Consider the following 24,295-nt stretch of genomic DNA (forward strand, 5'->3'; position numbering starts at 1 on the left):
TTATCAAATATGTATTTACAGACACTGTAGTAAACTACAGTCTAATCATGTTTAAATTAATTTCATGTTTAATTGAACTGCCCCTTGATTCTCCAAACATATAGGCAGTCTACTATTTTTCAATGAGATCACACATAGACGCGTTTAAACTCACACACCAAACTAGTGTGAACAATGCGAAAAAATTGCTTTTAATACAATAGGTAGGCTAACGCATACAACGCAGAAAGACGACCGTTTCCAAATAATCTGTGGGACAACAACAATATTTGAATCCCAAAATCGTCTGTTTGACAGCCCGCAGCATGAAAAATGCCGACCACGCCCCATTGATCTTTGTCTGCGACACACGGGAATTGAGCCTTCTCTAGTAGGTAGCCCTGTCCTTGATGCCATAGACAACGAATTGTGGCGTAACTGAACTGCGGAGTGTTTCCACGCATGCGCATTTACACATTGTCTGTGAGCTAGCAGGCTAGCAACTGGCTATCAATATATATTGAAATACGTTATTGGAGCAGTTTTTCTTTTATTGTTTAGTAGGGAAATGGGAATTCGTTATGAACTGTCACTAAGACGAAGACGAATCGTTTCTATGTACGCCATGGATGTATCTGATGTCGACCAGAATGCTAACTACAGTTTACTAGCCTCTAGCTAGTTTTCAGTTCATTCATTGACGTCATTGCAAGAAGAGCGTCCATGATTATTTTATGTGGCTAACCAGCTTGCTTACAAAAATGTATATTTTGTATACGATTATTACTTCATTAGTTTGCTATTTGATTTTGAAATGGATGAAAATGAGGAGATATTGCACGGACTTGAAAAGACTGGATGGGAAAACAGTTATCATTACTGGTAAGGCAGATAGATAGATAGCTAGCTAGCAAATTGGCTAACCTAGTAGCCGCGCATGCGCCGAAATGGACTCGTTTTAGCTATGTAGACCTAGCGCCAATCGCACATAGCGTAGCTACAATCAGTACCACAGAGTTTCTGGCAGTACGTCTGTTAGCTCGGAGGTTTTCAAGCTTTTCTTGCCCAGGGACCGCCACCTAGTCGAACCGGCGACCCCCATTAGTAAAACAATTGAAATCATGTCTTCTCATCAGGTATATGATGATGGCAATTAGAAGTAATAAACATTTTAAAATTAATAGATTTGGTAACGTTACAGTTTCGTTATTGTGACCACATTGGAGAACAGTTCATAATAATGGCTGGAACGGAGGTAATAATGGAATGCATCAAACTGTTTGCTATACTTGCTACCGTTTCAAATATTCTGCTCCAGCCATTACCACGAGCCTGTTTTCCCCAGTTAAAGTGCCACCAACCTCCTGTGAGTGACAGGTATTAACTAGAAAGATATCTTGGTGGCATAGAGAACATTTTGCTGTAAAGCACATTTTATGCAATTCTAAAAGAAAAAAAATCAATTGATCTGGGAGAACATTTCGCAGTTTTGAAGCTAATTCCCAGCAATTATACAGTTTGTCATGGAGCTGAAAGACGATGTTTCTGTTTTAAAGCAAATGTTCTGCAATTCTATGTATTTTGCCAAGGGTAATGCTGTGTTCGTCTGCTCAAGCAATATACCAAAGTCATTGGGCATTTCCCCTGAATACCCAGTTTTGGGAATTTTCTATACTCCCTGACTGTCTACCTTTTATTTGATTGTTAGTTCTCAAATATGGTATTGTAAAAAAATATATGTATAGTTATATGTTTTCTATCTGGTTTTGGTTGTTTAAGTTGACACAAACTGTTTTTCCATCCTGAAAATTACCACTTGCATGGCACGCCTAAGAATTTTCTATACAGAAAAACACTAAATGGCTCCAATGACTGTAATTTCCTCCGTATTAAAGGGATAGTTTGAGATTTTGGCAATGAAGTCCTTTCCCCAGAGTCAGATGAACAGGAACAGCTAGCTTGCTAACTGTTTCTGTTGATTTCCAGTCATTGCCCTAACACTAGTTAGCATTGGCTTGTGAAACTACCTTTAGCTTCCTTCATACTGGATGCAGAGACATAAGAATGGTGTCCACGGTGTTATTCTGTTGCAGCTAGCGATATTCATAAAATATATATTTTTTCACATAAAAAAAAAACATGGGGAGCCACAGACCCCAGTTTGAAAACTCCTGTGCTAGCTAATACAATACCCACTTGCAAAGGTTGAGTGATGCATGAATTGATCTATTAACATGAAATAAAACAGGTAACACCTCTTAGGGTTGTTACTAGTTACCGCAGGCACAAAGGCATAAACTCAGCTTTTTTTCTACAATTTCTCTTAAAATGTAATTTTAACCTTAACCACACTGCTAACCTTATGCCTAATCCTTACTTGAAATGAAGACCAAAAAGCTCATTTTTGTTTTTATGAATTTATACGATATAGCCAATTTTGACTGTGGCTGTGCTGTCTAGTGTAAACCCTCTCAGAGGGAGGATTAATGTATTTTTTTAAAGTCACTGAGTGCTGTTAGCAACCTTACCCCCCTTATTCAGATGTTTAATTGATGATATCCTCTTATTTCACGTTAATATATTATCACTGTTTCGTTTTTTTAGACTGTTTGTAGTCTATTTCACATCATTTGCTGTACATTAGAGCTACATCATTGGACATTATGGCTTTGTAATAATAATCATCATCCATTCTCTCCCTCCCACCCTACCTGTCTCTTTTAGGTGGCAATGCTGGCATCGGCAAAGAGACGGCGGTTGCCTTGGCGATGCGAGGTGCCCGTGTCATCATAGCTTGCCGTGACGTGGACAAGGCTGAGAAGGCGGTGAGGGAGATCAAGATCAGGGGTCACAACGTTAACGTCCATCACATGGAGTTGGATTTGGCCAACATGCGCTCCATACAAGACTTCTGTAAGACCTTCCTTCAGAGAGAGAAGAGGCTGGACATCCTCATCAACAACGCAGGTGAGAGAGAGGAGTCTGTGACACCCTCATAAAGAAGCCCTTAGACCACAGGTGTCAAACTCATTCCACGAAGGGCCGAGTGGCTGCGTGTTTTCGCTCCTTCCTTGTACTTTATTAATGAATTAGGTCACTAATTAGTAAGGAACTCCCCTCACCTGGTTGTCTAGGTCTTAATTGAAGGAAAAACCAAACACCTGCAGACACTAGGCCCTCCATGGAATGAGTTTGACACACCTGCCTTAGACTCTTTGGCATTCAGAGCAGAGGTAGTAAACTCAAACATTAAGCAATCTCGCTAGCTAACCTCCCCCCTCCACTCACAGCCATGCCCAGCGTGCTGGACTGGACGGAGGACAACTTCAGCATGTGTTTCGGTGTAAACCACCTCGGCCACTTCCTGTTGACCAACCTACTGTTGGGCCGCCTGAAGGATTCGGCCCCCAGCCGCGTGGTCACGCTTACCTGCTCCAACTACAAGTACCAGAAGTTAGACTTCCAGGACCTCAACTATAACCTGCTGCCCTTCTTCACCTACTGCCGCAGCAAGCTGGCCAACATCTACTTCAGCCAGGAGCTGGGTAGAATGATGGAGGGCAAAGGAGTGACGACATATGCTGTGCACCCTGGTGAGGCTTGAAGCACTACTGTAAATTTAGATTACATTTGTCACACTGATACAATGATAGATTATGACTATATAAAATAATCTAATGGCCAAGAAGACAGAGAGGAAAGGGGTGACCACCTACGCTATGCACCCTGTTGAGGCTTGATGCACTAGTGTCTGTATCGGTGTTTCCGATGTATTAATTTAGCTGTGGTCCTGCGCCATGGCAAAATCATTGCTGCCACTGCAAAAACATAGTATTTCTACGAAACGTACTTTCAATAGTTTTGTTATGCACATTCATTTTTCCTCTGTACAGACAATGCATTCGAAAAGTATTCAGACCCCTTGAATTTTTCCACATTTTGTTACGTTACAGCCTTACCTAAAATTGGTTAAATACAAAATGTTCCTCATCAATCTACAAACAATACCCCATAATGACAGAGCAAAAACAGGTTTTTGTAAATGTTTGCAAATGTATTAAAAATAAACAACAGAAATACCTTATTTACATAAGTATTCAGACCCTTTGCTATGAGACTCGAAATTGGGCTTAGGTGCATCGTGTTTCCTTAGATCATCCTTGAGATGTTTCTACAACTTGATTGGAGTCCACCTGTGGTAATTTCAATTGATTGGACATGATTTGGAAAGGGACACACCTGTCTATGTCAGGTCCCACAGTTGACAGTGCATGTCAGAGCAAAAACTAAGCCATGAGGTCAAAGGAATTGTCCGTACTACTCCGAGACAGGATTGTGTCGAGGCACAGATCTGGGGAAGGGTACCAAAAACTTTCTGCAGCATTGAAGGTCCCCAAGAACACAGTGGCCTCCATCGTTCTTAAATGGAAGACGTTTGTAACCACCAATACTCTTCCTAGAGCTGGCCGCCCGGCCAAACTGAGCAATCGGGGGAGAAGGGCCTTGATCAGGGAGGTGACCAAGAAGCCGATGGTTACTCTGACAGAGCTTCAGAGTTCCTCTGTGGAGATTAGAGAGCATTCCAGAAGGACAGCCATCTCTGCAGCACTTCAAAAAGCAGGCCTTTATGGTAGAGTGGCCAGACGGAAGACACTCCTCAGTAAAAGGCACGACATCCCGCTTGGAGTTTGCCAAAAGGCACCTAAAGGACTCTCAGACCATTAGAAACAAGATTCTCTGGTTTGATGAAACCAAGATTGACCTGAATGCCAAGCGTCACGTCTGGAGGAAACCTGGCACCATCCCTACGGTGAAGCATGGTGGTGGCAGCATCATGCTGTGGGGATGTTTTTCAGCGGCAGGGACTGGGGGACTAGACAGGATTGAGGGAAAGATGAACGAAGCAAAGTACAGAGAGATCCTTGATGAAAACCTGCTCCAGAGTGCTCAGGACCTCAGACTGGAGCGAAGGTTCACCTTCTAACAGGACAACGACCCTAAGCACACAGCCAAGACAACGCAGAAGTGGCTTCGGGACAAGTCTCTGAATGGCCCATCCAGAGCCTGGACTTGAACCCGATCGAACATCTCTGGAGAGACCTGAAAATAGCTGTGCAGCAACACTCCTCATCCAACCTGACAGAGCTTGAGGGAAACTGCTGAGAAGAATGGGTGAAACTCTCCAAATACAGGTGTGCCAAGCTTGTAGTGTCATACCCAAGAAGACTTAAGGCTGTAATCGCTGTCAAAGGTGCTGCAACAAAGTACTGAGTAAAGGGTCTGAATACTTATTTAAATTTGATATTTACTTTTTTTCTAAAAAACTGTTTTTGCTTTGTCATTATGGGGTATTGTGTGTAGATTGGTGAGCAGAGAAAACAATTTAATCCATTCTAGAATAAGGCTGTAACGTAATAAAATATGGAAAAAGTCAAGGGGTCTGAATACTTTCCAAATGCACTGGTACAACATCGTTCTGCAGGTTATTTAGTCCGGGTACAACACCGTCCTCGATACTGCTCTCTAGTCACTGGAGAGACAGGCTGAGTGTGCCAGTCACTGTTACGGAATACATATTAGGAACTTTGTCATTCCTCATCCTCACCCCTCAATTAGTAAAGTCTCAACCTTTTGGGGCGGCAGGTAGCCTAGTGGTTAGAGCGTTCGACTAGTAACCGAAAGGTTGCAAGATCGAATCCCCGAGCTGACAAGGTAAAAATATGTTGTTCTGCCACTGAACAAGGCAGTTAACCCACTATTCCTAGGCCGTCATTTAAAATAAGAATTTGCTCTTAAATGACTTGCCTAGTTAAATAAAGGTAAAACATTATTTTATTTTTTAAACCTGCCTGCACTAGTCAACCCTCTCCCCTCTCCCCTAGTCAGCTAACTTCTTAGAGAAAATGTTTCTGTTTTAAAGATAATTTCCTGCAATTCTACACATTTTGCCATGGGAGAAAAATGTGCAGTTTTATAGTTAATTTAGTTTAATTCTAAACATTTTCCATGGCTTATGACATGTTTATATGCTATCTGGTGAGGGGGCCTAAGCTTTAGGGGAAAGTCTCAGCTTTCTGTAAGTATACATATTTCTCAACTCTTCATTTTGAGGAAATACCACCACTTTACAAACGGAGTAGCCTGTGTAATTTAGATAATGCGCAGGCAGAACGGAACGGAGCACGCCATTTGCGATGAATACATGAAGTAGCTATAGGCCTACCCATGGAAAGTTTTTATAGAGCAATCATTTTACTGTTAAATTATAAATGACTATGAGCTATAATATCATATTTAGAGTTAGCAATCTAGCTAATGTGTTTTGAGTTCCTACTTCCTTAGGTGGTTATTTATGTAGCATATATTAGCCTAGGCCAATGTGCACAAAAAAAGATGCAAGCAAAAATACATCTGATAATTCTGAATTCTATTTTGACATGTTGCACATCACAATATCCATCATGGTGGCAGGTAGCCTAGGGGTTAGAGCGTTGGGCCAGTAACTGAAAGGTTGCTGGTTCGAATACCCGTGCCGACAAGGTGAAAAATCTGTCGACGTGCCCTTGAGCAAGGCACTTAACCCTAATTTGCTACAGGGGAGCCGTAGTAGGGGGAGCCGTAGTACTATGTGACAATAAAACATCTTATCCAGCGTTCATGTTAGATGAAATAGCTAACCTCTATCATGTCTTACTTGGCACTGGAAAAACTGTCTAGAGCCCTGCAGCTAATGGAAAATAACTGCATAAAAAAAAATACATAGTTATTGAGCAAAATGGGTCAATTTATTGTGATCTATTTTTTTCTCTAATCTGCACAGTATACTGTATACTGAAGCATTTATAATATAAAATCAACTCCTCCCTCTGCTACTACAATTTCCAGAGGAAACACTGGTCTGTATACTGTAGATTATATACGAATACAGTCATAGCTATAGATCAAATAGTCATATAATGAAACGGCCAGGGTGATGGAAGAGATGGGCTGACTATTTGTCTCACAGTGGCATGCACACAGACATGGTTTCAGAAAATGGAGGCACAACTCTCTTGTCGATTGAAGGTTAATTGGTAAGTGATTAAAAAGGTAAAAAAGAAAAGACAACACATTTTAAAACAAGGATAGCTACTGGATACCCCCATTTTGGGTCACAGAATCAGTGTGTGGGAATTATTTTATGCATCACACTTACATCTCCCTCCGTTTTCCAGGCTATGTTCAGAGCAGTTGGACATATCACTACTCCATCCTGTTCCGTATGCTGGTGCAGGTGATCATGTTCATGTTTTTCGTGCCGTGTGAGATGGGCGCTCAGACCGTGGTCTACTGCGCCGTGTCGGACGAGGCTGCCAAGCACAGTGGGGGATACTTCACTGACTGCCAGCCCGCCACGCTGAGACCTTTCGCCAGAGACGCCGGTGTGGCCAAAAAACTGTGGGAGGCCAGCGAGGGGCTGGTCAAACTAGCCTGAGAAAGGATGAAGGCTTCGTAAGGCTTGTAGATGTTTTTAGCCTGGAATACTCACTGAATATCACTCTGTTTTACTACTATTTTTTTAAACAAAAACAATGGTTAAGGGGTATGATATTCAGTTTTGGATTTCCAGTCCAAGAGTGTTTTCCAGGTTTGTTGAAATATTAATGACTCAAATAAAAAATACATTCCCTCACACTGTTGGCTTGCAATGTTTCACTGTTATGATGAATAAAAGTTACTGACTGTTAATGTTTTGTTCAAAGCATTAAGAAGGTCAGTAGACCAAAATGTTAACGATCAAATTATACTATGAAGCTTTGCAAGAAAGAAATGTGTGGGAACATTATTTTGGTCAAACTAGCCTGAAATTACTTTTTTTTTTTTTTTTTTTTACATTTATTTGTCTTCAGGGGACCTTATTGTGAAGTATGTCTGTGTTTCTTTTTATGAATGGGGAAAGCATTGTTTAACATTTTTATGGTTAGCCTTTTTATTGCTGTCCTGAAACACTTGAATGGTGATGTGAAACATGGCTGCTTTTTTTTCTGTTGCAATAAAATCTGTGGCAATAAAGTCCTGCCTGATGTCTTGTTATTAGTCAAAGGATACTTGTATGTTTTTTTTCTTCAATTAGAGTGTACAGGGAATGTGGTGTTGTTTAGTAGAGCACATTTCAGAACACTCGGTAGGAGAAGCATGCAGCTGGTGTCCACAGAGAAACAGATCAGGGGAATTGGATGTGCTTCACCAGTTCCTGAAAGAGGAAGATGAGGCCAGACTGGCTGCACTGAGGGAGAAGGAGGCGGGAAAGATGATCGCCAGAGAGATACAGAAATGATCTCAAAACATCACTGCACTGGAGCAGAAACTCTCCAAAAAAAGAAGCTGTCATTTCTCACAGACTAAAAACACACCCAGACAAGCTACAGTGCACACTGCAGGATCCACAGCTGGTCTTAGGAGCGGTGATAGCTGTGGCCAAACACCTGGGTAACCTGCAGTTCAGAGTCTGGGAGAAGATGCAAGGGATCGTCCAATACACTCCTGTGATTCTGGACCCCAACACTGCTGAATGTAGGCTATATCTGTCTGATGGTCTGACCAGGATGCGAAATTTATGTAAAAGGCAGCATTTCCCTGACAACCCAGAGAGGAACTGGGCTCTGAGGGGTTCAGCTCAGGAAAGTACAGCTGGGAGGTGGAGGTGGGGGACCAGAGAGTCAGTCAACAGGAAGATGGAGTTATATGTAGGCCTAACGTATGGAGTCTCGGCTTTACGGCTGAAGAGCAGTGAGTATTGGGCAGGCGGTAAGACTCCCCCTCTAAGGAGACCCCAGAGGATCAGTTTTCAGCTGAACTATGACAGCGGGGAGGTGTCCTACGAACCCAAAGGCATGACACACATCTACACGTAAAGACACGTTTACTGATAAACTGTTCCCATACTTCTCTAAAGGAAAGCCCGGTGATACTATCTACCCTGATTTACAGATCTGACAATCAGAGGTGTCTCTGACAGCGATGTAGTCCCGATGAGGTGTGTGTGTGATAAATATTAATGCTTTGGTTTCTAATGAATATGTTTTTCTGTTTTGGTAATACACACTAAGAACTGTTTATTTATGCGTAGTGAATCACAGAGTAATGCTTTTAGGGTTGGGTTGTAACCCTGCTCTCATGCTGGGGATGTTGCACTGCTGGGTTTCCGTCATCTACATGTAACTGTTCTGGCTCATAATTACGGCCAGAATAGATCAAATGGAATGGCACCAAACGCCTGGAAACCATGTGCTGGATGTATTTGATACCATTCCACTGATTCCGCTCCAGTCATTACCACGAGCCCGTTCTCCCCAACTAAGGTGGCACCAACCTCCTCTGGTTTGTTATGAAGATTCATGAAAGAAATAGATAAGCTTTGTACTACAAGTCACCAGATTTCTACACAAGACTCATTTCACTGAATAGGACTTAGAGGACAAAGGCCAAGGGCATAATGTCTGTGATCAGTTCAAGTTTAACTCTAGGAGAGTAATATGACAGTGTGTGTTTATAGAGAGATGATGACATAGGGAGGATCTGAGATTGTCTGTATTTGTAAATAATTTCTCCAGAGGTCTGTTCTGTATGATTTCTATCTCATTAGTTTTTGTTATTTCAAAAATAATTTTTCAAAATAAATATTGACTTTTAAATATTGAATGAATAATATATGGGTAGCCTTTTGCTTTATCTGTATATGCTTTACTAATCAATATCAAGTATGATATTCTGATTTGAATAATATCACATATTATTTATCATGAATCATCATCCTGTTACATCAAACTATGTATGAATCGAAAGTATAAACTGTTAGCCCAGTTACACTGTCAACATTATATTATTGTAATATTATTTGCTAATCTCTGTATTGGATTAACCATTGAAAAACAAACAGATTTCTCCTCTCATCAATAAAAAGCAAAAGGAGGACGTCTGACCATTAAAATAATCATTAACTTATTTTTATTTAAATTGTCATTTTATTGATAACACCTTAACACATTTCCTTAAGTTTGAGAAACACATGTAGCACATTGGGGTAGCACAATAATCAGAAGAATCAGAGAAATATAGGTTAAATATATTCTACAGAAGAAACCCAAACGGACAAAAACAAAACTAAGACCCAACTGCAGAGAAATTATTGAATAAAGTTTTTAAACAGAGGGACTAGGAAAAGAGTTAAATAAATACTACAGAGAGATACTAGCTCAGTGTTGTCAGTACAGGTGGTCTAGTCACTGGATGGATGCACTTTGTATTCCTATTGTTTAAAATGTTTCCAAAATTAACTAAACGAAACATAGTCCAGTGGGTTCTTCCCTCTAAAGTCTATTGGAACTGATTGCTTAAAAGTTTGCTTTTTGGAAAGTTACTTCAGCATCCACAGCCTTTACAATCTCAGACAAATCTGCCCCCCTATCAGCTAGTTGTGCTTAATTACATGTAAGAGTGCTCTCTAATGGGGTTACAGAGGAACTGCAGGTGTGCTTTATGTATCCTTTTTGAGTAAGTCATTATTAAGTGCTGTTCCTCTCAAAGGGCTGAATCCTAACTTCCATTTACAGTGGTTCCTCATTTAAAAGTTGTGTCATACTGTTGTGCAGTATGCTGTGGCTAGGATTCAGTGCGTCGCAGTGCATGCCATTAATGATCATTTTAACCACCAGAGGGCATCTTTGAGCCCATCTAGGCCTACTCCATTTTCTACTATCTTTGATTGTTGCTGTTTGAGATTATGCATTCCCTGTAAGTAAAATGTCCACTTAGTCTACAGTACCAGTGACATCAATGCAATACTCTGTTAAAAATGTACTTAAGTGGAAGTTAGGATTTCCCCCCAAGTCCACATGCAAGTTCAGTTGAGAAGGAGTCACTGGAAATGCTTATGGTTTCGAGGTGATCCTCTCTCTACTGTATGTATAAAAGTAAACCACTCTGGATTGACAACATTGAGCTCCATATAAAAGCATGCTTTAGAATCATCATTACATGTTCATCATCATCATCCTTGTCATAATCATCAATATCAAAGTCAGCCTCTCATCTATCTTTGTTATGTCGTCTCGAGACAAAAATAGTTTTATGCACTTAAAAAGCTCAGAAAATAGATTGAGAAAGGTTTAGTATACCAGCATTCAGTAGAAAATGAAAAATTAGAAGACAAATCAGGGTTAACACCAAAACTAGTGTCCTGTTGACTATCATGCAAAGAAATGCCAGCTAAGATGCTAGTTAATACATGCTGCTTTGTACATGCTGCTATTTCTTATTTTTTTGGAGAGGGGGAAGAGGTCGGTTCACATGTTTGGTTAGCTCGATCACTCAGGAACACTTCTAGGGACATTAGAAGAGGACCTCCCTTTACATTTTTTAAAATTCAACCTTTATTTAGGCAAGTCAGTTAAGAACAAATTCTTATTTACAATGACGGCCTACCGGGGAACAGTGGGTTAACTGCCTTGTTCAGGGGCAGAACGACAGATTTTTACCTTGTCAGCTCGGGGATTCAATCCAGCAACCTTCCGGTTACTGGCCCAACGCTCTAACCACTAGGTTACCTGACGCCCCAAATCACAATGCAACAGAGAGTAATTTAACATTTACGTGAGCTGTATATCGAGGGGAAAACTAAATAAAACATTGAAGAAAAAGCACATAACTGACCAATAAAATAAATAAATAAATAATAAAATAAATATAAACCTGAGGACTAACCAACCGGCTGACCGCCTCACTATCCATTGAGATGGTCAAAATTGTCGGGCCAATAGTGATGAGACACTTCCAAAGGCAGCCAATCACAGGCAGGCATAGCAACTATGGTGGTAGGACGGCAAAAAAAAAACACTCACTTAGATCCAAAATGTGAAACTTCGATCAACTTCCTGGCTAGCTATATGTTGCAGACGCCTGACAGATCTCACAACGTCTGGATAGGCATTTAACATATCAGCTAACCCCATCCTATAATATATTATAGTAATCGGATACCCGACTGCACAGTCCACGATGTGACACGCAAACCATCTGTTGATGAAATGCAACGACTGTGATATAGTCGGCCTGCAACATTACCAAACACTCCAGAGCTGATTTTTCTTCATATACATATACATGGGTGTGTGAAGCCATCTCTTCCTATAACATGTAAATCCACCTGTCCATCTCTCGCTGGCACAAACACAATGAGTAGTAACACTAGTCAATAACATGCAATAGTAACACAAGTCAATGAAGATGATATTACAAATGTGAAAATATAATAATATACATAAAAATCATAACAACTGTAAGTCGTGGACTGAAGGCAGAGGACTGATAGGACCGCTGAAATAAAGCCTCTCTCTCCTCTAAAATCTCCATCATGTGGAAAACCAACACAGGAGCTATCCCCTTTTACACACAGTCTTCTGGATACCCTGAGACCTCAGTCACATTTCTCCACTCTAAAATGAGCAGCAACAACTAGAGACCACAGGACAGAGGGACAAGGTGTATGCAAAGTAAACACCCACACATGTACTTGACCTCACCACTAAAAACACCTGCTACCTGCAGACTGCACAGGCCCACATCTCTCCAAACCAACAGCCTTGCCTGTTAGCTCTCCATTAAACCCCACTAAACATATTAAACAGGCATGGAGCCCTAGGCACGGCTCTATGCAATGCACGACCTCAGTAGTGATGCAGTTTCCAGATTTTATATAGGTTCAGAGTGCAACTGGCTCAAGGTTGACGTGTGAGAGAATGGACAGTTGCACCTTGCGACGCAGTATGGATTTAAGTGTGTAAAGGCTTCATCTCTCCTCACCAAAGGTTCTATAAAGTATACCTGTACAGAAAGATGAGATGTGAGAGGTGTTATAGGTACTGGTACTGTTTAAAAGAGACTGCAAAACTGTTTTAAGATGTTGAATAATAAGTAGTGAAGCTGATATGTATGGACACTATAGCATAATACTGCTGTGTTATTGTTTATTCACTTGTTCTATAGCGGCTGTAAAATTCTATAGAGGCCTCATTTGCAGTGTGTGCAGTGCAGTGCAGGAGGTGCAGTGCAGTGTACTGCAATATCTAATCGAACCACCGGGAGCACTGGGGATCACAGAGCCTTCCCACACACCACACTAAGAGAGAACCAGTAGGTCTATCCTCTGAGATATGTTAATAATAATAATAAACACAACAAAGGCAAAAACATGATTAATGTGAAATACAATAAAAGCTTCTGTTACTGTTGAATCTCATTTCGTACAGTTGATTGTGACCAGACGACGGAAGACACCAAACCAAGCCAATCCCCTTTCCAGCTATTCACATTACAAAGCTGAAAATTCAAACCAGTTGATCAAACCGGCCACCTGTGGACTAATAATCCCATGTACTTGGTTCCACACACACACACATACACACACACACACACACACGTACGCACAGAAACACACACGCACACACTTCTAACATTCACACACTCGCTTCCTCCACACCACGTCAAACACCCCCCTCCTCCCCAACGTTGTTTTTCTTAAACATGAGCTTTGGTCTAGTATAATAGAATAGATTAAATGCAAGGAGCTTATACAAAAACTGCCAATACCATTTTGTCACTTAAAAGCCACAATAGAAAACAGCCACTGTGAATATTGAAAAACAACATGCTTCCTTAAAAAGATAGAGAAAACTAAAGATTTCCTTCAACTCTAGAAACCACTGGCATCAATCATTTGAATTATACAAATTACATATACAATTTCAATTGTGTAATAGTAATAATCATAATAATAATAGATTTGACTTAAAACTTTACATACTGTATTTCCTGTGTAGTGTTACCCAACACAAGTGAAGATTCACAAGAGGAAGAAGAGGGAACATCATGTGACATAAGACAAAGAATCAAATGCACAATGCGGCCAAGAAAACACCCCAACACCCCCCATCATACCCCTTGAAACACTCCCTACCCACAGCCCAATATTAGCCAGTGGTTGTGTTGGAGGAGTTGGGGTTGGAGAAAAGGGGCAAAACGTGAACTGTCCAAAGTTTGGGCTTGAGGGGGAGAAGGGGGTTGTTGTTGGAAAAACAATAGATTGTTGTCGGATGGTTGGTTGGTTGTTGAGATGGTTGTTAGTGGGTACAGTGACGGGTGGCGACAGGCAGTCGTAAAAAAGAGATGCATGCAAGGAACTAGTGTGGGAGGCGTCTGGCGCTGCGGACTCAGAGCCACCCGACACTGGACTTGATCTCCCTCTCCCTCTCTCTCTCTCCAGCAGAGCACTCGTATTAGATGTGGCTATGGCATTCTACTCCTGAAACACAGGAGACACAATTTAACAGACATTTCCATTTCACGTCTTATATTCCTGAAAACAAGTTTTCAAAACAGTGTGTCTGTGCATGACTGTGAATGTGTGTACACACACATGACACAAACATGTTCTACACACCTCACTGGAGTGGCGCGGCAGGCGCACCCGAGCAGTGGAAGTGAACGTTCTGCCACTTGGAGTCCCGGCGGTGCCATACCCTAGTCTCCTCTGATTGGCTGGAGCGCGGATGGCCCTGGCCATCAACGAATTGAGTGAGGCGGATGTAGGCGATGCAGGCAGCGTCCTCTCCAATCAGGTGGACGTGGGGATTCAGGATTGTGGTGTGGATAGGCTTACTGTTCTTAGACAGGACTGGAGGGAGGGAGGGAGGGAGGGAGGGAGGGAGGGAGGGAGGGAGGGAGGGAGGGAGGGAGGGAGGGAGGGAATGGTAAAGAAAGGGACACAGAAAGTAAAACACTAAATCGAAATGGTGATTTGAGAGAATAGGTTCGGTCATTCTATATCTAAAGATCAAAAGGTCCTTCAAGAAAATGAGTCCCAAACTACAGTATGATATCGCTTTCTGGTGCTCCACCAATCCTTGATGCTGGATTAGGTGCATGTGTTTCCCCCAATAGAATATAAAGCATCTCTGCAGTTCTTACGGTTCTCAAAGTAGAATCTGTGGAAGTCCATTCCCTCCACCAGGTTGCCCAGGGCCTCAGGTTCAAAGGAGGTCAGACCAGGATCACAGATCTTACTGGGGAGAGGAAACACGCATTCATGTCGTACACATACAGGCACGCATGGACGCACACACACATTCTGATACATGCTCACACTAAAAATGACTATCAATCATAAAATCCTTCTTTTAACCATCACACACACACACACACACACACACACTGATGAACTCACGCGTATGCCTCGAAGTCTCCATTGTTGACAGCCTCGATCAGCTGTTCAGTGATCTTGATGATCTCTTGTTTGCGTGCTGTAGGAGGAACACAGCATAGAGTCAGACACACACACACACACGCCAGTGGAGAGAACTAGTTGCGTGCAGTTAATGTGCACAGTATCCACCTCAGACACACAAACACACACACAAACCAACAATCTTGATCACGCTTATAATAAGCAACAAATCCTGTATTGCAGTTTTTTTCAATCACTTTGGTGCAATTTTCAAAAGTATTTAGTCAACTTTCACAATGATCTTCAAAAAGGCAGTTATTTCATACCTCTAAGCACATGTTCAATTGAATAAGTAAAACACAAATTCATATAGTCTCCTTTTCACCAGACTTAAATCAGTGTTTCATTTAGAAATACATGTTTCGCATTGTAATACACGTTCATATAAAGTAATTGCTTTTCACAATGCAATGTTCACATTACATTGAGAAGATATCATTATGTTGTGTTTTGGTGATGAAATCAATGTTCTCATAGTATTTCACAGTAAACTTATATTTTGGATGAATGTTTGTGTGGTGAAAGATGTATCCAAACACAATGAATGAACAATGAAAGGTGTTGAATATGAGACTTGCGTTACAAGTGTTACAAGTTCTGAGTTTTGTACTAAGATTTTTGAAAACGCACCACAGCGATTGAAAAAAAACTGTAACCAACACCAAAACGACAAACAAACACAACCAGTTGATAACTCTTGGCATTATATCACTCTGCAGTGAATGTTAGTTGCTACATGTTACACCACACAACTCACCATTTTCACTTCCAAAAAAAAAAAAAAAACAGCACACAGTTAGTTGTGTTTTCCTTGTTTCCCCTAGGTAGGATCCAAAGGCCCTAAAGCAAATAAAGGCCTTTACAGCAAAACTCAAAACACGCTGCAAACCCACCAAAACAATCTATTCAAACCAGTAAGCCTAGAGGCCCCTTTTACCCAACAGAGCTCGGCAAGAGGCCAGCCTCGCCTGATATATAAGGCTAGAGAAACCCTCGTTAGGGCTTTGGAGTTCTTACCAAACACGAGTGGTGTCACAACATGCCCTATACTATACCGTGAGTACAGCCTTCTGATTGGCTGACACTCTGGGGTCAGGGGTCATGTCCAGTACTCACTCTGAGAGGTGAGGGAGAGGCTGGAGGGGGACATGGAGGGAGGAGGGGAGGTGGGGTGTGATGAGGGGGGGCTGGGCCTGGGGGCTGGTGCCACCTCTACCTCGGGGGGCGCAGGTTTGGCGGGGGGAGGGGCTGGGGCAGGCGACCGGCGAACATTGCTCACTAGGTCTGAAAGACGGGACACTGGTCGCAGGGACAGAGGGATAGAGAAAGAGAGAGAGAGAGAGAGAGAGAGAGAGAGAGAGAGAGAGAGAGAGAGAGAGAGAGAGAGAGAGAGAGAGAGAAAGGAAGAGAGCGCAAAGGAGCAGGAGAAAGAGGGAGAAGGTGTAGGGGTAGAAAATATCACAAAATTAAATGACGGTGAAATAAAAAAAATAATTTTAAAGTATAAACAGAAAAGGGACATGTTCCATTCGAAATTGACTTATTACAAACTGACTTAGAAGGAAGAATATGAAACATATTCATGAAGACCTCTCAAAACACAGATCCTTCTCTTATGAGTGAATAGGGTTCCATTTCTGATGCGGCCCTGCTTGTCTAAATACTCTGGTCCTGCTATAGTCCACTTACGCTGCATGGGGGTGTGAGCCATGGGTGGGGAGGCAGCGACAGAGGGGTTGACTGGAGGGGGTGGAGGTGTGCTGGTGGCCGCTTCCCCGTCAGACATGGGCCCTGACGCCTTGCGTACAACGCCAAACAGGTCTGACAGCTTGGTGGCTGGACGGGGGGGGGGGGGGGGGGGGGGGGGGGGGTATGAATGAACTGAAAAAGAAACTGAATAGATTCACACAGAAGACGGCATGCCAAAAATAAGAATAGCGCAAGCAGAAACAGAATCCCTGCATGCGTCCATTGGGACTATGATGCTGCGAGGTTGCGGTTCTGTATTTGTCCACACGAGGGAGACAGTGAGCTGCTACACACACAAACACACATTGTGGGCGGAATAGGGATGGCTCCAAATCAAAAGACAGGAGAGGGGGATGGACAGGTGGAGATAGAGAGAGGGGAGGAGTGAGTGATGAGATGCATCAGATCAGTGTGTGCATCTTTAAGTCTCTCTACATGGATGCCACAGACAGCTATTGTATGCTAGGTTAGGCTAAATGATGCTTTTAGGCTAGGTTAAGTTTAGTCACTGAGTTGAATGTGACAGTGTGGTGAATCTGGTCATCTTTTCCTAAAACAGGCGTTATTCACAACAGTCTAAGGACAGGACTGTGTTTGACATTTATATTGGCCTTTGAAAGCCTTGGATGGGCCGCCTAAGCGTTTTTTTTTTTAGATTTGAGAGAAATAAGGTTTTTGTGTATATGGAAAAATTATGGGATATTTTATTTCAGCTCATGAAACATGGGACCAACACTTTACATGTTGCATTGATGTTTTTGCTCAGTATATGTATGTATGTATGTATGTATGTATGTATGTATGTATGTATGTATGTATGTATGTATGTATGTATGTATATATATATATTTTACACACATTTATTTTACTAATATGTATTTGTTGTCATTCATGTGTTGGTGTCAAACTGGTGGCAGTTGTGAAAAAAGTCAATAGTTGGAAGAGTTCCAGAGTTAATTTAAAGGCTGCCATTGTGTGGCCTGTGTGCACATGTATGCCAAAGCCTAAATGGTTTTGAATCCGGCCCACTGCCCTTTGACAAAGAAATTATGAAACTAAAGATGTTGATTAGATGCTTTTTACATTAACTGAATTATTTGATTAGATGCTTTTTTAAATTTCATTATTGTCTCTTGAAGCATATGGTCTATCTATTAGAAACTCATAGACAATACGGACACAGATATATTTATTTATGAATCGTTTTAAAATAGTTATTAAAGTGTAAATTACCAAAGTTACCATAGATTGCCATGCATTTTCTGTTAATGACCAAAATCAACAAATATTCTGGTAACTTCGGTAGATTACCGGTAGTTTTGCAACCCTAGTCAAGCCACTCATCATTCAAGGTTTCAGTGTTCTAAAAAGATGATATGATGGTGAGTATACACACAGGGGGGTTGTGTTAGCCCTAAGTCTTGTGTGTCTGAGCGTCTATACGGAAGTGGGTATGTGTGTGTGTGCGTCACACTGCACTTCGGGGTGTGCTGACTTACAGTACATAGCGGGCGAGGGGACCTGGGGCTGTGGGGCAAAGGTGTCAGGCTGGGACTCGGTCTTTACTGAACTGTCTATACTCTTCCCTGATCACACACACACACACACACACACACACACACACACACACACACACACACACACACACACACGCACAGGACGACAGATTAACGAGAAGAGATAGAGGGAAAAAAAGGAGAGGGTGAATGAATGAAAGAATGAATTAACAAAAGAAAGAAACACAAGATTGAGCAGGTGGATGGAAAACAAAGGGATAAAAAACCTACTGATGATTTCCGAGCTCTGTATTTAATCAGGTTTATTTTCTGTATCAGTAGAACAGATGTATTATTATACGTATTTGAAGGCAGTATGTGTGTGTGTGTGTGTGTGTGTGTGTGTGTGTGTGTGTGTGTGTGAGGAATTAAACACCTCCCCATGTCTTTTCCATTTCCCCTTAGGTCTATGTTGTGGTAAGATGTCAATAAGGTACCTCATTTGTTATGTGGTTTAATGGGAAGTTAATGGCCAGGCTGTCACCGATATAATTATGATCACAGTGATAATGACTATGGATGTGTCCCATCCTATTCCCTATACACTGAGTATATAACATTAGGAACACCTTCCTAATATTGAGTTGCACCCCTCCCTTTTGCCCTCAGAACAGCCTCAATTTGTCGAGGCATGGACTCGACAAGCTGTTGAACGCGCTCCTCAGGGATGCTGGCCCATGTTGACTCCCACAGTTCAAGTTGGCTGGTGGACCATTCTTGAAACACAGGGGAAACTGTTGAGTGTGTCTTGCCCATTCACCCTCTGAATGGCACACATACATAATTCATGTCTCAAGGCTTGAACGTACTTATTTAACCTGTCTCTTCCCATTCATCTACACTGATTGAAGTGGATTTAACAAATGACATCAAAAAGGGATAGTAGCTTTCACCTGGATTCACCTGGTCAGTCTGTCATGGAAAGAGCAGACATTCTTAATGTTTTGTATACTCAGTGTATATGCACTACTTTTGACCAGGGCTCTGGGCACTATGTAGGCAATAGGGTGTAATTTCTGACGCAGACCATGATAATTGGGAATAGTAGTAACACAGATGAATACCGGCATCTGTATGCTAGGCATATCTGTCTACAGCACAGGCTTTCCAACTAAGCACAATGTCATTCCTCTGACTGCTTGGAACTAGTGATCTGTCTACTGTCTACTAGTATACAGTAATACTGTCGAATACAGTAGACAGGAGAAAGAGCAACAAGTGATGTCCTATTCAGAGAGTAAAGACGAACATACCAGGAACATACCGTACCATACAGATAGATAGTGTACTGTAGTACAGGAGGAGGTATCCTGCCCAGCTCAACAATCCACCAACCCAAAATAAACTGAGCAAATCCAGTTCACTTTTACATGCCAGTCGACTCTTCATTGTCTCGTCACAATCGCAAACACGCATGAACACACACACAAACACACACTTACATTATACGCACACACACACAGACATACACACCCGTACAATCTAAGAAATCCAAACACACACAACCAGATAACCTATTAAAACATGAGCACAAATCCAACCAAACTCCCATGCCGTACTCTCTCTCACCTCAATCGAGTAGATTCGTGTCATGATCACATCAGACTAAAGTAGTGAGACTTACGCTACAGTAACAGCACATCTATTAGCGCTCTGGTGCTATGTATCCCAGGTGGCGCTGCTACAGTAATGTGTCGCCGACTCCTCCACATGGCTCTGTTTCCTGCCACAAGCTAAATATACACACAAGGTGCCCTTGGCCTGCTTCTGTGGGGGGCTACTAGTGCAGGGAGCTGGATACCTAGCAGTGGCACAGAGAAGGACGGTACAAAACAGCTCACTCTTACTTTGGGGGTTAGCGTTTTGGGGTCGGAGCATAAAAGGAAGGTACAATTCAATATGTCAGGGAACATCAACTAGATTCAGCCGTGGGCCATTTTTTTCTTGATCGCTGGTCTGGGGGACGGAATATAATTACAAATAATTTGTAGATTGCAAATTGACCGCAAGAAGCCCAAACGTTTGACTAAAACATAATAATTTCAAACCTTGCTTACATTTGTATACGGTCATATGTCTCTGTATTATGTGTGGGGATACTTGGGGACAGATTTCTTAAATTAAAATCACTTGGAGCTGATTTTCGGAGGTTTTGACAGTCTTTTATGTCCAACATATTGCAGGGCCGCCAGTTGGGAAACCCTGCAATACAGTCTCTACTGTAATACTTCACACTGGACCACCACATTAGTGACCTGCTTTAGGGAGATCTTATTGTTCTCAGCTCATGGACACACACATACACACCTCATTGGAACTACATCACTGTCAGAGCCAGATCTGATTGGCAGATCTGTACAGTGTGTATTTCCCCCCCCCCCCCCCCCCCCCCCCCTCTTGGATTTCTTCACATTCTATTGTGTTACAAAGTGGGATTAAAGTTGATTTAATTGAGAAAAAAATTCCATGATCTACACAAAATACTTTGTAAGGTCAAAGTGAGAAACAAAAATAACATTTAAAAAAAAAAGTGTGAAAAATGTAACACTAATATACCTTAGATAAGTATTCACCCACCTGAATCAATGCATGTTAGAAACACCTTCGGCAGCGATCTTCTTGAGTTAGTCTAAGAGCTTTTCACACTTGGACTGTGCAATATTTGCCAATGTTTCCTTTAAAAAAATCTTCAAGCTCTGTCAAGGTGTTGGGGTTCATGGCTAAACAGCAATTTTCAAGTCTTTCATGGATTTTTAAACCATTTTTAAAAATATATATTAGGTTTCCCCATTAGCCAACGCCAATGGTGACAGCTTGTCTTACTGGGGTCCGACACATAAAGAAAAATACATTACAGACAAAAGACTACAATTTACATACATCAAAATGTACTGTAGTGTGTGTGTGTGTGTGTGTGTGTGTGTGCATCTATCAGTTATACATACTGTACATTTCAGTACATACACACAACAAGTAGGTCACATGGGGGAGATGCGTTGTGCCGTGAGGTGTTGCTTTATTTGTTTTTTGAAACCAGGTTTGCTGTTCACCTGTGCTATATAAGATGGAAGGGAGTTCCATGCACTCATGGCTCTGTATAATACTGTACGTTTCCTTGAATTTGTTCTGGACCTGGGAACTGTGAAAAGACCCCTGGTGGCATGTCTGGTGGGTTGTGTGTGTGTGTGTGTGTGTCAGTGCTGTGTGTAAGTTGACTATGCAAACAATTATGAATTTCCAAGAGGTGATGTGGTCAGTCTTTCCTCAACTCTTAGCCAAGAGAGACTGGCATGCATAGTATTTATATTAGCCCTCTGATTTCAACGAAGAGCAAGACATGAGGCTCTGTTCTCTGTTTTCAAGCAGATTTAAGTCAAAACTGTAACTTGGCCACACAGGAACATTCACTGTCTTCTTGGTAAGCAACTCCAGTGTAGATTTAGCGACAGGGTCTAGTAGTGGTTTCACGCACAATGAAATGCTGCATTCACGGCTTATGACCTGCTTTGAGCAGCTCCTCTTTGTACAGTAGCTCAGAAGGACACGTATACACACAAACTCGGACAACATCCACACAGATCTTATTTCAACCCACATGATATTGTCTCCCTCGATACTCAGCTCCTGTGTACTCTACTGGGTACAGTACGCTACCTTGACCCGTCTCTCTACTGTCTCCGAGGGTCTCCAGTTCTTACCTTTGACATCTTCGTCCTCCACAGTGTTGCTGCTGTCAGATGACTCCTACAGAGGGGAGGGAGAAGCGCCATCAGAGAGGAACACACTCGACACACACACGTACGTGCAGCCACACAAATACACCCACACAGCTATTGAAACACACACTTCTTAAGAACACACATAAAACATGCAAATCGCTAACTCAATTGCCACTCTTGTCACGGCTTCGTGAAATCAAATCCACGTTCAATTAATTCAAATCAATGAATCAATTCATCAAATGACAGACAAACACCTTTGGGATGAGTGTAAGTTTAGTCAACGTCTCATATCTGTCTTAGAGGGACCAACAAGGATTGAGGTATACAGATGTAGGATCTTCAATTTGAGCCAGTTTGCTACAGCAGGAAAATAATCCTGCAGCAACAGGAAATGTGAATTATTACGTGGATTATAGTTAACGGAAATATTTGTAGGGGTTGCTAGATTTTTTTCGTAAGCGAAAATCAAGTCTGAAATGTCAAAGTAGAAATTACAAACTTCAGCGGCCGTTTTAAACCTCAAATACACTACAAGGGAAAAAAATGTCCTCATTGCAGGAAATTCTCCTGCAATAAGGTTATCAAATTAAGATCCTACTGTCGGAGACACCTACAGTATTCAGGACGACTCACAGAGACACAGTACACAATGAACAGACCTTGACTTCAACAAAACAGCAGACCATGACTTCAATAAATTACATCTGACAAAAGCATTTAGCTTAAAGCGTGAACCTGTTTCATGTCAGTAAACTCACCCATGGGCATCCCACAGAAAGCCGCATCACTTCAGGATCCAACCTCTAACCTTTTACCTCAGCTTGACCCCCTCCCTCATCCCATCCACCTTCCAGTCCCCCTGCTGCCTAATCTCATCAACATGCTCCCAGCTACAGCTTCCAACCAGTCGCCCCTTCTGTTTACTTCCATTCCCATAGAAATAGAATCACCACCCATCACAGAACATTGACCTGAATGGGGATACCCGTTTTAGTCATTCCATTTCTATCTTCACTCCCACTTCATCTGTCTGTGTCTGTGCAGCCTGCCACTAGATAGAGATGTGAGGGCAGGCCACAGAGATACATTAATTATATGTGGTAGGCATCAATGTGGCATCCGTTCACCAATCTATTCTCTTCCATTACACTACTAGCCTAAGCTGTTTCTCTCTGCGAAATGCTGTGTCTGTATCTCTCCCCTGACCTGCCAGAGGAAAAGTTTGAGACTTTTTCCTATATGGCACCATATTCCCTATACAGTGCACTACTTTTGACCAATGCCCTATGAACCATGGTCAAAAGTAGTGCACAATGTTGGGAATGGGGTGCCATTTGGGATGCAAGCCTAAGGAGCTCTGGTTTCCAATTAGTGGATTAAATGGGCCTATTCCCCAGCATGATAGGATATGGATACTGGGCCCTCATTTGGAACACTTTTACACTGGAGAATTCCACAGAGGAGTTTGTGATTGAGTGTGTGTCGTGTGAGAAAGAGAGAAGAGGTCACCTGTGTGTGTGTGTATGTGTGTGCGTGCGTGCGTGCGTGCGAGTGTGTGTTTGTTCTTCCGTCTCCCAGACATAGGATGTGCAACAAATGGCACACTATTCCCTATATAGTGCACTACTTTTGACCAGCGTCTTCAAAAGTAGTGCACTACATAGTGAAAAGGGTGCCATTTGGGATGCAGTCATAGCTCTATTGCATAGGCTACATACAGAACACGAAAAGAGACTGTCACTGACAAACAGATCAAACAGATTGATAGATAGATGGAAATAGTCATGAAACCAGCTGATACATAGCCTACATTACAAACATAAACACTGTACATCTCACAATGCCAGCCCTAGCCTGGTCAAACAGACCGAGTGACTGCTGCGCTCATGTTTCATTCCACTTAACAGAATGTGAGCTATTGCAAGGTTAGGCTGGTTCCAATGGGCACTCCACGTCATTTCAACATGGAT

General features: G+C 42.0%; 2 protein-coding genes across 2 annotated transcripts in view; one reads left to right on the top strand and one right to left on the bottom strand.

Annotated features, from left to right (window-relative positions):
- Nucleotides 1-422: 422 nt before the first annotated feature.
- si:dkey-174n20.1 (uncharacterized protein LOC796174 homolog) lies at nucleotides 423-8,025 on the top strand. The gene is made up of 4 exons (XM_038988560.1): nucleotides 423-861; nucleotides 2,704-2,946; nucleotides 3,270-3,572; nucleotides 7,194-8,025. The coding sequence occupies exons 1-4, from the start codon at nucleotides 714-716 to the stop codon at nucleotides 7,451-7,453; spliced, it is 954 nt and encodes a 317-aa protein (XP_038844488.1). The 5' UTR covers nucleotides 423-713; the 3' UTR covers nucleotides 7,454-8,025.
- A 3,468-nt stretch (nucleotides 8,026-11,493) lies between these two features.
- The window catches only part of camk2b1 (calcium/calmodulin-dependent protein kinase (CaM kinase) II beta 1), an 84,198-nt gene continuing 71,396 nt past the window's right edge, over nucleotides 11,494-24,295 (bottom strand). Inside the window, exons 16-20 of the mRNA XM_038988570.1 lie at nucleotides 22,302-22,347; nucleotides 15,239-15,314; nucleotides 14,983-15,077; nucleotides 14,456-14,689; nucleotides 11,494-14,317 (exon numbers count right to left, since the gene is read on the bottom strand). Of these exons, the coding sequence (XP_038844498.1) occupies nucleotides 14,457-14,689; nucleotides 14,983-15,077; nucleotides 15,239-15,314; nucleotides 22,302-22,347 (450 nt within the window). The 3' untranslated portion in view covers nucleotides 11,494-14,317; nucleotide 14,456. The remainder of the gene's footprint in view (nucleotides 14,318-14,455; nucleotides 14,690-14,982; nucleotides 15,078-15,238; nucleotides 15,315-22,301; nucleotides 22,348-24,295) is intronic.

Source organism: Salvelinus namaycush, chromosome 1 (assembly GCF_016432855.1).
Source record: "Salvelinus namaycush isolate Seneca chromosome 1, SaNama_1.0, whole genome shotgun sequence".
Taxonomy (NCBI): domain Eukaryota; kingdom Metazoa; phylum Chordata; class Actinopteri; order Salmoniformes; family Salmonidae; genus Salvelinus; species Salvelinus namaycush.